This window comes from Polypterus senegalus, chromosome 3, assembly GCF_016835505.1.
Source record: "Polypterus senegalus isolate Bchr_013 chromosome 3, ASM1683550v1, whole genome shotgun sequence".
Lineage (NCBI taxonomy): Eukaryota > Metazoa > Chordata > Cladistia > Polypteriformes > Polypteridae > Polypterus > Polypterus senegalus.
The window spans coordinates 218382091-218397616 of NC_053156.1; the positions used below are offsets into that span (position 1 = coordinate 218382091).

General features: G+C 39.9%; 1 protein-coding gene across 1 annotated transcript in view; it reads left to right on the plus strand.

Moving 5' to 3' along the window:
• Nucleotides 1-488: 488 nt before the first annotated feature.
• The window catches only part of si:ch211-112f3.4 (EF-hand and coiled-coil domain-containing protein 1), a 36164-nt gene continuing 21126 nt past the window's right edge, over nucleotides 489-15526 (plus strand). The window contains exons 1-2 of the mRNA XM_039748490.1: nucleotides 489-1780; nucleotides 7292-7823. Of these exons, the coding sequence (XP_039604424.1) occupies nucleotides 1240-1780; nucleotides 7292-7823 (1073 nt within the window). The 5' untranslated portion in view covers nucleotides 489-1239. The remainder of the gene's footprint in view (nucleotides 1781-7291; nucleotides 7824-15526) is intronic.

The window sequence follows — 15526 nt, forward strand, 5'->3', positions numbered from 1 at the left end:
TTCTGTCAGTTTACAAGTTTTGATTCACGAATGTGTTTTTTTTTTTTTTTTTTTAAAAAAAAAGTAATTAAATTGCTTACGGGTGCTATCAGTTTGACCAATTACTTATTGTACGTTACATACGTTGTATACTTAATTATTTTTAACCGCGTGTGCTCTGATTGGTTGCTTTTTCTTTCGCATTGTGTCGGATACTGTTTTAATAACATAATCCTGTTTGTCATATACTATTTCTATTCATTTGAATTTTTTCATGCATGGCAAAGACTTTTGATGAATTTAAGAAAAACAAAAAAATATTTCAAAAGTGACCCCTTCTGTATAGTATATTGTGTTAACGAACAACTTCCCTTGTTCTGTTTACTGCATGGGCCACCCAGGACCCCCAGGCTGCAGACACACAGGCACACACTCGCTACTTTAAAGGCTCTGTGGGTGGGTGTTTAGTAGGAGGGAACGGTCAATAAAAACTTCCCTTTCTCTCCTGTCTTCTGTACACTCGAGAAGAAAAGTGTCTGAGCGGAGGCTGCTGCTTATGTATTTTTTTCGAATGAAATGTTGTAACTTCTGACATTATTAGCATTCTGTTACATTATTCAAAAACATTTTCTATTTTTTGCTTTTGTTTTGTTTGTTCTCCTCTACCATAAATGCAGTTTAAATGACACCTTCTTAATATGCAAAAACGTTTTCAAGTTTCAAGTTTCTATCACTCGAACGAAGGACACTGTCTCCTGACCCAAATCTTCACAACTGCTTTCATCGCCGTTACAGGAAAGAAGACATCCATTCGCTGGTATTAAATCAGATCGCAGGAGCGTTTACAACTCGTGAGCATCTGTTTTACTGAATTAATAGCCTGCTTCGTCTGGCAAACCGTACTAAACCGGTTTATACAAATCATCTTGTATCACTTTACTTTGAAATCTGCAGATGTCTTACTTTTGACACCACAACTCTTATTGCAAGAGTGTGTAATCTCTATTGACACTTGAACAGTTCTGCGAATACTTTGATTACAAGTCTCTGCAGTACAGTAAACATTGTGACTCAGGATCTCGGAGGCGGAACACCCTGATTCACCGTGCCTATCAGTGTATGGGACGCTGTGTGCTCCGATAAACAGCCTTCAAAACGCAATGAACAATCGGTGCACGATGCAGCAAAGCCAGTGACAATCTGTAGCCTGCAGGATAGTGTTAATACTTAACTGGAGTGACTAAAGGAAAACTCTACAGGATGACAACCGTCCCAACCAGATGTCCTCGTCCGGCTCGCAGGAGCGAATGGTTGCATTGCGCTTTGGCTCACCACTTCAACCCGGACCTGAGTGCTGAAAATGAAATCGTAGTTTTAGCCATGGGTATCGACCAGTATCTACAAGAGGTCTTCCATCATCTGGCATATTACAGCGGGGATGATCTAATCTCGGAGCAAGACTTCAGACTGCTGTGTGCCGTTCTTGCTCTGCCCGAAGGCGACGAGGAGACTAGGGGCGTGTGCGCTGCTCTGCCCCGCGAACTTGGCTTCAAGGAATTCCACGCGCGACTCTGCGGCTATTTCAGCATGCGCTCGGGTCTTCGGCAGCCGCTAGCTGTTGAGACAGAGCACGTAGAGCGGCAGATCAGACTGCGCTATCCCCGAGTGAGGCGGCGAAAGTTTGTCAGCTTCGATCTATCCAAAGATGACGGTCGATTAAAGAAGGCCTGTCAGAGATCGGGGTCAATTCTGAAATTGAACACGCAGCACCACTGCTCGGGAGAGACCCAGGTTGAAGCAGGTAAGGGAGCTCGTCTTTGTCAGGTTTGTGCGAACTGAATATTTCAAAGATATTCTGCCAAGTTTGTGATCCCGATACAGTTAAAAAGACGTTTAAAACTAAAAATGGACGGAGGTACGCAATACATTTTTATACAATGTACTGAAACTGATTTTTCCATTTAAGTGTTCCAGCAAAACTAAGATCGCAGGAGATGGCAGTATATGACTTGGTTGGTGTCATTAACTTTAAGCATCCTAACTTGTTTTTAACTGTATGTAAGAGACTCACGCACTCTTGATTCTTTATTGGCACATTATGGTTCTTTACTAGGTTATATAGTTCATCGTATAGGATTATTTGATAAAGCGCCATTTAATTCAGGGAAGGTTTTTTACATGTGAAACTCATTCTTTGTGTTTTGAAAAAACTTCCAAATATTTGAAAACAAAAAAAAAATGTTTTGAAAAACAAAAAGGGGCGGCACGGTGGCGCAGTGGTAGCGCTGCTGCCTCGCAGTTAGGAGACCCGGGTTCGCTTCCCGGGTCCTCCCTGCGTGGAGTTTGCATGTTCTCCTCGTGTCTGCGTGGGTTTCCTCCGGGCGCTCCGGTTTCCTCCCACAATTGGTGATTCTAAATTGGCCCTAAATTGGCACCCTGCGCAGGATTGGTTCCTGCCCTGGCTTGTTGGCTGTGGCTGTGGTTGGCTGTGATTGGCTCCAGCAAACCCCCGTGACCCTGTGTTCGGATTCAGCGGGTTTGAAAATGGGGGGATGAAAAACAAAAACAAAACTAAAACCTTTAATGCATGGGAGGCTATAGACCTGAAAAAGGTCAGGTTTTACTAACAGATAAGTAAAACCTGAACTTAGTCTGTGTTGTATGGAGCAAGAGTCCTTTTAAATTCGTGATCCATTTGTGTTTCACACATCTGTTACTGCCTTTCTGGAACCTTTATGTGGATATGTCTTTTTGAAACCAAATATGGTTTCCTGTATGGCATTGCTCTGAGGAACCTCTCTGGCGCCTTTAATTTTTAGAGCAGCGATTGTCAAAATTTCGTATTTCGCGCCCCCCCCCCCCTTTTTTCTACCTGGAATAATTCTGCGCCCCCTGCATACAATATAAGATAGTTGAGAATAACCCATGATGCAACTAACAATGGTATGATACTCGTGCGGTGTCGCGGTATCCTATCATTTTTACTTCCATAAGATTTGCATGTTTTCGGCGAACTTCAATGAAATATTTGCAATTTGTTTTTTTAAGTGCTTTAATGACTGTTAGAATGCCTTGTGTGGTTTTTGGTAGTAATTCTAATCCCAAAAACAAAGAATAAATGATTTATTCTTATTTAATTATTTTTTATGTAAAGAAACGATTAAATATATTTAAATTTTTAAAAATCTCGTAAACGAGGTCACTGATGAAGTCAATCTGCGCGAGACGAACGTATTTTCGTCCGACAAATATTATACTATAATATTATAAAATATATATTATGTTAGTTGTATCATGAAAATAACCCAACACGCAGTATATTATTTAACTCAATTTTGCAATATTGGCTACGCTGCCAATGTGGTGCAGTCGCGCCGCATTATCACCTGATCTGCTGTTACCCGAATGTTCGCGACAGATACCGATACGTCTCAAACTTTCCGGATTGAAAATACGCGACTATAAAAGCAGCAGCAGCGGCGCCGCTCGTCATAGAAACAAACTTCAAATAGAAAAGGAGCTGAGTGTCAATCTCGAATATCAAACCAAACCTGGACAGGCTGTGTACTTTAAAGCAGGCACATATTAGTCATTAGATATATGCCTTGGAAATGTTTTATTTTAATTTTAGTTATAATGCATTCGTTGTTTCGATGCTTGCAAATTTAAATTTGAAATAAAGATGTAAAAAATTAATTTTGATGTCTTGTTCATTTATTCGACGCCCCCCTTGTACAGCTTCAGCGGGGGCGTGCCCCACAGTTTGATAACCGCTGTTTTAGAGTATGAGGAGACTTCACATGAACATGCAGACAGAGGCACTGTAGTTGGAAACTGAATGCTCAACAGAAATGCCATCAAACTGAAATATTAGAAAGGCATTCTAAATTCAAAAACTCTTGTTAAGGTGTGTGGAACTTGGTTAACAATATGTGAGACGTGCACATTTAAAACCTTGGACAGCATTGGTTACTTCTAACCATTCAGGGGATTTTTACTATGCTGTCCTGCTATTATCCCATGACACAGTAAGGAACCAAAGGTTGTAGTTTATCTGTAATTGACTAAGGTGGTGTAGGGGTAAAGAACTCTGGCTTCATAGCTCCAGAGTCATGGAGTCCTGGAGTTTCCATGTTGCCTTTGTGGATGTTCTCTCCTGGTGCTCTAGATTTCTCTCTACATCCCGAAGACATATATGCTCAGTTAACTGTATAACCTGCATCTTTGTAAGAGTGAATGCGTTGGGGTGGACTAGCCCTTAGTCCAAAGTTGGTTATATTCTTGCACCCAATGCTCCTGGGATAAACTCCAGCCTCCGATGTCCTTGGATTCTGTTAAGCAGGTTCAAGAATGTAAGCATCTAGTGTAAATCTGACACTTTTCTGGTTCTGGTGTTAACTATGAAATTTTGTCTTTAGATGTTTTTTGTCTTTGACTTACGTGTACATTTAGATCATTATCATATTTTGGAGTTTACAAATAGGCATTTGTAATATTAGCACAAAGTATCACCTAGTGCTTACTGCTGTAGACTTTACATCACAAGTCTGACCGCATCTCACCAAGTCAGTTAATCAGACGAAAAGATAGCAAAACATTCTTAAACTCCTTGATCCAATTCAGGGTCATAGCAAGGAAGAATCTACCCAGGCAGTATCAGGTGTAATGTAGGAGAAAGTCCTAAATAAGGTGACAATCAATCTTAAGGTTTATAATTATATATCTTTAAAGATGTGGAGTATACGGAGGAAAGCCCACAGATACATGGGCGGGCAGTAGGAGGTCAGGCTGGGAGTAAACTTTGCACAGATTTGAACTCAGGATGCTGGATCCATGATGATAAAGTACATACGAGGGTACTTCAAAAAGTACAGAAAATTACGAGGTAACCTCAACAGATAGAACCTGGCGCAATACAACACGTTTGCAATGGCTTATGGGTAGTTCGAACATGCGCAGAGCTCTGCCAGTAGTCTAGTTGAAGCCAAGATCAAACGAACATGGACACTTCACTGGAATATTGCATCGTTGTTAAACAACGTGCCCTAGTGAGATTTCTTTAGAGACAGAAACCTGCTGAAAGCACCGAAGAATTGGCTTGTGCAGATCAGTAATCTGTTTGGATACTTGTCTTGCACAAACTTTAATGTACCCCAAGTCATCATGCACTAAGGCATGTGCATATCCATAGCTGATATCCCGTTGTGCAGCAACAGTGGACAACATAATCCGTCGGTCTTCTCTGATGATGTTGACGTGGGCTTATGTGCACGATGTTAATGGTCATCAAAATCAAGCTTTGTCGGTTACACTTGTTCTTACTGCTTTTAACATTTCTATCCACTCATACACTTTACATTGAGTAATGCTGTTTTCACTTCCATACTGAGCCAACATCACTTGGTGAATTTCAGCAGGTTCCAAAACCTCTGCCTAAAGAAATCTCACTACAGCATGTTATTCAACAATCGCACACTCCCACAGCAGAATGTCCATGTTCACTTGACCTTGACTTCAACTAGACTATTGGCAGAAGGCAGCGCTGTGTGTGTTCAAACAACCCATAAGACATCACAAACGTGTTGTAATGTGTCATTTTCTATCCATTGCAGTTATTGCGTAATTTTCAAATTGCCTTAACTATTTGATTTACCCTTGTATGTAACTTCAAGGCTAGCTTTTCATTATTTGATGCTAGGAAACTTGTGTGCAGTGTTCCCAGTATTTCTGTGTGGTTATTACTCATTTGGTGGATACCGTTACCCAAGTCAGCTTACATTACAGTGGTTTACATACATTTGGTGCACAGGCAGGTTAAATGACTTACTCAGTCGCCCAGTGAATCAGAGGTGCTAACTGAACCAGCAGCCATGTGGTTTAATGTCCAACGCCCTAGCCAGTAGGCCACACTGCTTAAGTATCATCCCGTATTTAATTATCTTGTAATGTACCTTATTATATCATGTTGCTATGCTTTGTGTTTTCTTTGTTTTGTCTAGCACCCTTTAATGACAGTTGCTGTGGAAGGATCTAAACAAAATAAGATCTGATTGAATAATGGCTGAAAACATATAACTTTCGAATAAAATTTAACATTTATATGCCATTTATTAACTTAAGTTGTAATACAGCTATGGCTCCTACAAGGGTAAACCTGCCTGGAAATGGACAGATTCTGTAAGGTGACATCTACACAGCATCTGCCAGACTTGTAGATGACACTGGGGTGCATCCATTTTGAGCAGGAGTGGCTTTTAGTCATATCTTCTGCCTGGCATAATAACAGTGTAGCGTGGGCATTGTTCTGAATTCCAGGAAGGTCACATTGGAGTCAAGGACTCATCTCTTGGCTGCATCAGCCTTTAATTCTTTTCCTTGTTTTACTTTTGATAAAAAAAACCTGTTACTTCATAATGTGGAGAAGAACAAAACAACATTGCTCTCTCTACTGTAACACAAAATCATCCATCCATTTCCAACCCGCTGAATCCGAACACAGGGTCACGGGGGTCTGCTGGAGCCAATCCCAGCCAACACAGGGCAGGATGCCAACCCACTACAGGACACACACAAACACACACTAGGGCCAATTTAGAATTGCCAGTCCACCTACCCGGCATGTCTTTGGACTGTGGGAGGAAACCGGAGCACCCAGAGGAAACCCACGCAGACACGGGGAGAACATGCAAACTCCACGCAGGGTGGACCCGGGAAGCAAACCCGGGTCCCCTAACTGTGAGGCAGCAGCGCTACCACTGCGCCACCGTGCCGCCCACATAAAATCATTAAGCAAGAATTTTTTAAATTTTATTTTAAGGAATACATAAGAAATGCCTTTCTGTCAATAGTTAAAAATACCAACAGATTAAATGTTTTTTTTAAAGTATTGGACTTCACAGAACAATTGAAAAAATAAAGGGAACCATTGCACTTCTAATAGAAACATATGGAGAATTCCTCAAAATACATAAAAACTATAACATAACTCTTGTGTGCCATAATATCAATGTCTGAGCAGATCACATTAGATACTAACATAAAGTAATTTCATCAAGTCTGTTTTATCGAGTCCATAGTTTTGGAGTTGGAGTCTATCATGCCAGCACAGGGTAAAAGTAGGGAAGCAGCTCTAGGCAAGGGTACCAGTCCATTGCAGGACACAATCACACACACACGGGATCAGTTTCATTAAATTATTAACATCAAGCTAAATAAATAGTGATCATCAAAAGCTATGATGTCCTGTGACACACCCCTTGAATCATAAGATGTGCTAGTGATGTTAATATTATTCTCTCTTTTGTAATTGCAGAGTCCAGCCAACAGGACACAACCCTTGAGGTGGAGAATGCTTGTCTTCGTGAATTAGTTGAGGACTTAAGGGCAGCCTTGCAAGGAAGCGATGCCCGTTGTCTGGCCTTAGAAGTGGCCATCCGGAAAGAAAGGGAGTCACATTCTGTGAGCATCGGGGCTGGCAGAAAAACTCACATGGTAGAAATTCCCCCATACTGCCACAAGAGCAAAGGCAACAGATGTATGAAGGCAATAATGAAAGAACTTGAGCTCATCAGAGCCTCCCGTGATGGACAGCTAGAAGAGGCAATGCGTTTTAGTCACAGGGTGGCAGAGGAACTGAGGGTAGCCACCCAAGAGGCCCACCGCCTGGAAGAGGTTATATCTCGTCTGCACCAGGAGAATGTGGACATCAAGAAAAAGGCGGAAGATGCCAGGGCAGCTCTTGTTAATGGCCTCGAGAAAGTTCGGGAGATTCAAGACCAGGCCAATACGGTCCCCATCTTAAAGAATCAGATCCAGGAGCTAGAATTAGAGTTGCAAGAGTTCAGGTGAGATACTGTTCAAATGCTTTACAGGTTTGTACCATGCCTGCTATAAGTTGTTCTTTAATGGGAGTCTCATCCCTAACCTTATGATTCTTAGCCACAGCTGATCAATCCATTAGCCGATGTAGGCAGCAGCCTAGGGTGCCGCCATATAAGAGGCACCATTTCTGAAATTTTAAGGGGTGCACATTCCTGACAATGCCCGCTATGGTCATTGAAATCTGATGATACTGAGTTGGTGCTGTTACCAGCTGCGTGCTGTTTATGAAGGTAAAAGTGAGCATGATCCATACACAAAGGAGTGCTCGCTTACATATACACAAAAAGGCATCATTTGTGCCACTGAAAGGAGCTCATGCTTTGGACACTAAGGGAGACCCCCCCCAAAGATCATTGCAGTCTATTAATACTGAGTTCCTGCTATGGGGACAATAAGGGGCAAAATCCATCCTCCCTGCCTAGGTATCCAAATGTGGTTCAATTGGAATTGTTCTCTGCCCCAATATTAAATATAATATCTAGAGTCCTGGCTTGCTTTTGTCCCTGTTCTACTCTTACTTCAATGTGGTTTCTGCTAAGGAACCAAGAAATGGCAGATGTGCTTAACCTAATGGAGGTGGCGTAGCCTCATCATTAAGGGTGTGACAAGGCCATAGCTTAAGAGCACACATTTGGCTTAACATAGGACAATGCTACATTTCTCCTTCCATCAATTTTCTGGCCTTTTCAGATTTCTCTGATCATTTCCTGACTTGATTAACCTTGTCAGGGTTATGACAAGCCAGTATCTATGCCATCAGCACTGGGCAGAGGGAAAGAAGTAGCCATGAAGGACATGCAAGATCATCATAGGGCACTCTTATGTACACATTCACATAGTGCCAAACAACTCAAACTGCATATCTTTAGGATGTGGAAGAAAATTAAAATATCCAGAGAACCAGACAATCAAAGAAAGCACATGTTAACTTCACAAAGGCAGTGCCCAGGCCAGAATTCAAATTCAGAACTCAGTAGGTAGAAAGCAGCAGCACTTACACTACTGCCATACAAGCCTCTCATATCCTATTTGTGAAAATATTTTTGACCATAAATTCTGTTAATTTCCATTACTTGCCTCAGTGGTTTTACATACTAAAAATTCAGTAAGGTTTGCAAACCAATATGGAGCTGGTATCATGGAATAGTGTGTGCAAAAACCATACAAATGGAAAAAAACATGACTCTTTGGAAGCTTTGTTAATATCAGCTCCCTTTCATTATAAACACCCTAAACAAAATTACAAAAAATCTCTAGGTAGTCACAGTTATCACAGTAAGTGAGGGACTCCTAGGAGAATTTGCAATATTGTACAATTGGAAGAGTACTGGAGATTGATTTTATTTGACAAGACATGATTCACGCCAATAAAGTGATTTATTTCTCAAGAATGCATTGAGAAATGCATGAGAAATGCATTGAGAAATGCATAAGAAATGATTTTGGAAATATTAGCAAGTTCATGGACACAAAGTAAGACAACACTAGTGTTCAAATCCATGATCTTGTGGTTTCACTTCCAGATCATCAATCAAAGATACTGTGGTGCCTATATGTGTTTATTGATTACAATTTGTATGTGGACTTCATTCGTTTTTATATAACTTTTCATCATCTTCTTCTTTCGGCTGCTACCTGTTAGGGGTTGCCACATTGGATCATCATTTTCCATATCTTCCTGTACTCTACATCTTGTTCTGTCACACTCATCACCTGCATGTCCTTTCTCAGTACATCCATAAACCTTCTCTTTGGCCTTCCTCTTTTACTCTTCCCTGGCAGTTCTATCTTTAACATACTTTTCCCAATATACCCAGCATCTCTTCTCTGCACATGTCCAAACCAACACAATCTCGCTTCTCTGACTTTGTCTCCCAACCTTCCAACCTTTGCTAACGATCTAATGTACCCGTTCCTAACCCTGTCCATCCTCATCCCACCCAATGCAAATCTTAACATATTTAACTCTGTTACCTCCAGTTCTGTCTCCTGCTTTCTGGTCAGTGCCACCGTCTCCAACCCATATAGCATAACTAGTCTCACTACTGTCTTGTAGACCTTTCCTTTCACTTTTGCTGATACCTGTCTGACACAAATTATTTCTAACACTCTTCTCCACCCATTTTACCCTGCCTGCACCCTCTTTTTCACCTCTCTTCCACAATCCCTGTTACTCTGTACTGTTGATCCAAAGTATTTAAACTAATCCAACTCTTCTTCCTGCATCCTCACCATTCCACTGACCTCCCTCTCATTTACACACATGTATTCTGTTTATTTTTCCTACTGACATTCATTCCTCTCCTCTCTGGAGCATATCTCCACCTCTCCATTGTCTTCTCAACCTGCTCCCTACTATCGCTACAGATCACAATGTCATCAGCAAACATCATAGTCCTGTCAACCTGTCCATCACCATTGCAAATAAGAAAAGGCTCAGAGCTGATCCCTGATGTAATTCTACCTCCACATTGAATGCATCCTTCACTCCTACTGCAGACATCACCACTGTCACACTTCACTCATACATATCCTGTACAACTCTTACGTACTTCTCTGCCACTCCCAACTTCCTCATACAATACCACAACTCCTCTCGAGGCACCCTGTCATATGCTTTCTCCAGGTCCACAAAGACGCAATGCAACTCTTTCTGGGCTTCTTTATACTTCTCCATCAATACCCTCAGAGCAAACATTGCATCTGTGGTGCTCTTTCTTGGAATGAAACCATACTGCTGCTCACTAATCATCACCTCAATTCTTAACCTAGCTTCCACTACTCATTCCCATAACTTCATGCCATGGCTCATCAGTTTTATCCCCCTGTAATTACTACAGCTCTGCACATCCCCCTTATTCCTAAAAATCGGTATCAGTACACTTCTTCTCCACTCCCCAGGCACCTCTCAATTTCCAAGATTCCATTAAATGATTTGGCTAAAAACTCCACTGCCATCTCTCCTAAACACCTCCATTAACTTCCACAGGTATGTCATCTGGACCAACAGCTTTTCCATTCTTCATTCTCTTCATAGCTGTCCTTACTTCCTCCTTGCTAATCCATTGCACTTCCTGATTCACTATCTCCACATCATCCAACCTTCTCTCTCTCTCACATTCTCTTCATTCATCAGCCTCTCAAATAACTTTTTAAATAACTTTTCATGAGTCACTTTATTTAAACAATACCTTTTGTCAAATGTCTTAAGGCACTTTGCAGAAACTATAGCAAAAATAAAACTAAACACCAGAATTGTCCACATTTCTCTTGTATTTTTATGGCTTTCCTTCCATATACCAGCAATATGAATGCTGAAATGGTCCCATGCATGTGTGAGATAGCTCTGTGATGGACTGGCATCCTAACTAAGGTTCCTGTCCTGTGCCTGATGTTGCTGGAAAAGACTCTGCAGTCCACAACCCTGAACTGGATTAAGTAGATTTTAGAAAGTTATGTGATTTTATGTATCACTGTTAATGGTCTTCACTATCACAAAACATTGATGGGTGCCCATCTAAAGGTAAACTGTAAGAAAAACATGTCGGTTCACTTGAGTAGTAACAAAATCAAGCATTGCTGAACATTACTGTTACATTTTACTAATGGACTAAAAGTTTCATCTTAAGTCATGGATGGCTTGGTTCAGCACAGCCTGTTAGTAGTTGGAATACTAATGTAGCTGCAGGTTAGTTTTATTACACTATATGAGATTATTTTTTAGTTTTGCGACAATACCATCAAAAAAATTAAAATGCTTTAGATGCCAAATCTATGGGGCAATGGTTATCTTGCCATGAATAGTGTAGAATCTGCTAAGTATTATATTTTGAGTGTATTTTGTATTAAGTCTTCCTATTGTTCTCTTACTTCCATTTCCTCCAGTTTTGTCTCTCATGTAATTTATAGCATTTGGTGGGGGCATAGAAAACTTGGGAAATTTGAGGTTTCATTTGCCCTCCCTGTTTTGCATGGATAGAATGCTGTGTAGCCACCTGGCTCCAGGCATTGGAAGAGGAGGACAGCGTGATAAGGAAATGAGCAGGACAAGTTAATTATATACTGCTGCCCTACTATTATCTGGAGGATTAGCTTCTTCCTAACCTCCATCGTGCAGCATGCATCTAGAAGTACAGCAAGACATCAGGGTTTCTTAATCCATCTTGTTTAATGACCCCTACCCCCCACCACTCCAACTGCTGAATTATTGATTTCTAACACCCTTAGTGTGGGTTATCCTGCTGCCTATAAAGTCATAAGGATTTATCTAGTCAGTCATGTGTAATCTGTTCAAAATGCCTCATTGTCAGCTCACAATCAAGCAAAACCACGCAACTAAGAGACTGGATAAGAATCTTCATGCCACCAACAATTCCAATGGATAAGCACTTGTTTGATGAGCAGCATATCAATGTGTAAACCTTTGACTTAAGCCGCACACTGCAGGGTTCAAGCAGGTGGGAGTGCTGCCTAGTTCAGGGATTTTATTTGCTAAGGAGTGCAGAGTAAAAATAGACACTTGTGATAAACAGGGTGTGAATTTAGCATTCTACTGTTAACACTATATGGGGGAGTTTGTTGTAAAAGGCACTTTATAAGATAAAGCAGGTGACTGTATATTACCTGTCTTTGTACAGTCTTGCTAGCCACCATTAAGTTTACTATTAAAGAATGCAAACCTTAAAAATGTTTTGGCAAATGCCTTGTTAGTTGAATATAGCTTGTTGAGTCCTGTTCACCCAGAGCGGGGTTACTCAGTCAATAGGGGCCAAAATGGCTGCAGGTTTTCATTGCAAATAATTTCTTAATTAGACGTTAGATTGTGCTTGTCATTGAAAAGATCATTTTGATTTTGAATTTCTGAGGATTCTGAATGATTTTCTGCTTTGCTTTCTTAAAACATCTATGTAGTTGTCCCAGTCTAACTTCTAGGCTGTAAGGCACAGAACTTTATTCTGGTTTTTGTCTTAGTCTTGATAATTTCCAAAATGTATGTGTTCGGTTCCAGGGTGCAAATAAGGAGTCCTGCAGAGGAGATGCTCTTTTATTGATACCTTTGTAGTCTAAAAATTCTAAAGGTCAGTAGTAATGAATACACTATTGTTGGTTCATAGTTTTTGGTTATTATATTAAAGTTTTTTAAGTTTCACATCATACAGGATTATTTTCAGGCAAGTGCAGAATTAGAAAAGCAGTCTGTCAGCATAAATATGGAGTTCAGAATGAACATCTGATTGAAATGAGCTGCATTCAAATCCTGCATCCTAGAGAGGTCTTGGTGTATTTGCTTGCGCTACACTGAAGAAGTGAATTCAGAGGAACATCAAGGATAGATTTTAAAGCTTCCAAGGTGTTATGGTACTTCCCACAACACTTTTAAATGACTAGTGTGGAAGAAATCAGCATGTTAATTAAAGAAAGAAACTTATCCTCTACTAGGACAAGTCTGATAAAATGTCTTTGAGTCAGAAACCAGGCAGGAGGAAGCCTGTTCATTGTGTCTTTAATTATCTCTTCAGCAAATACCGAAAACGTAGCCTTCATCACATTAGTCTGTTACAGAATGGTTAAAAAAGTAAGGGCAGTGTTCTGTTTTATAAACAACTGACTGTGCATAATGCTGATGATAAATGCATACATTTACTCTGATTGGTTCGTTGGCTTACACCAAAATAACTTATTGAAATAAAAGTCTATTCTATTACACTCTTGCTCTTCTTATATCCTTTAGGTTCAGCTATTACCCTTGAAATCTCTGCATATATGAGAACTGTCCAGTCTTGTTGTTTACAGAACATCTGCTGATCTCCTAGTACATTTTGAATATTACATCAACCTTCCTCCTAGTACATTCTTGTCGTTTATTCACTTATCCATTTCAGTAGTTCTCTTCACAACATTTCTAAAACAAGTGCTTATCTATTTCAATGTGCACTGCAGACCAAAATACTTAACTATTGTTATCTCTAAATTATAGTTCACTTGATTTAATATATCAATATTTTAACTACCTGTGCTGCACCTATGTGTTCTGACTGAAGAAATCATTTTAACAGCCCATCTTACCTCATTTCTTCATTTTAATTACGTGTCCTGATCTTTGCTTAGGTTGAAAAGATTTCAGTCCTTCAGAGTTTACTCTTAGCTCCTATACAATACCTTACATTAAGTCTACTAGATCTTCTGTAGGTTTCATCTTTCTGCTGTTATGTCAGTCAGGCCAAAGAAAGATCTAAAAAGCATACATTATTCAACAGTGTAGTAAACATTATTCATTATCTTTCTTGATTTTAAATGTTGTAACTGGAAACTCACATAAAACCTGGGAGATGAACCAGTACAGGTTAGAGCGTAAGAGCTAGACAAACTCAGCCCTAAAAGGCTGAAATAGCTGATGGTCTTTGTTCTGGCCATTCTGACGATCAACAGCTAAATTTGATCAGAAATGACCTGTAAAATACACAGATTCGGACTCTTTGTATCTACAGTTTGAATTGTGTTTTGCTCTTATGATAAAATGTTTTTTGTCGATCGCTGGTTTATTTTTGTCTCCTCATTTGGAGTTGAACTATGTCTTTTTAAAATGCTTTTAGAAACTAATGAATTTCTGATCAGCAGGTACTAGTATAACTTATAGAATATCAGACTGTGCCTGTTGGACAGATAGGGTTCAATTCATCACCAGTAGTCTACCTTTTAGACAATAAAGTAGATGCAATGCAGAGTTATTGCAGCTGGATACTAACCAATTAAATGCCACTTTTTGAATAAACTGTAATTCAAATGTATTTGAAAAAAACCTAATTCAATGGGAAAATCTGTCATTTGAATATAAAATAATGGTTATTTATTTTACTTCGCTTTAATTTCAGAATTATGCTTCTCCATACATGCTGTGCAAAGCTCTTTTAGCACATTACTTCCACAGTCAGCCTTGTCATGATTTTGAATGGTTTGCTTGTCCACCTTAAAGGATAAGTTTGGTAATTTACAAGTTGAAGTTATTTCTTCACAAACTTGCTATACATGTATTTACCACATTAAATTTTGTTTTAAAGTTAATTGCTTTCTATAAATTAAAAAAAAGTATATCTTGCCCACTGTGGTGTTTTAGCTTGTAGTCTATAGGGCACAGATGAAAAGCTTAAAAACTTACCAAATACATACATTCTTCTAGCTAAAACAATTGATGAGTAATGACCCGCAGCTTGCAATGACACACACATTATAATATAGTTTATACATTTCATTTTTGAACAAAATAACACCAATATTATAAGATTCAGCCATTTTAAAAGAAGACCAGCTATTTGTGATAGCTCAGCACTTAGTCATCCTGCACAAGAAACTTTCATTCTCTTGATGCCAGGTCCTGAAAATATTCCCTGCCCAATCACAGCTGAAAACCCACCTATTGGCGCTGTGGACCAGTCCAATAAACAACTCTGTCGAAGACCGGGGGGTGTTTTGTCGCTGTCGTTGTCCAGATTCGGTCCCATTTGGAGATTTTGCCGCTGCTGCTATTGACTCCAACTCAAACTCAAACTCCAATTGAAGTTTTCCTGCTTTTGATATTTGGGGTAGGTTGGGTTTGGTCCCCCTTCGAATTCTTCCATTTAGGCAGCTGCATATACCCATTGAAAATAGTAAACAAAAAATGAACACT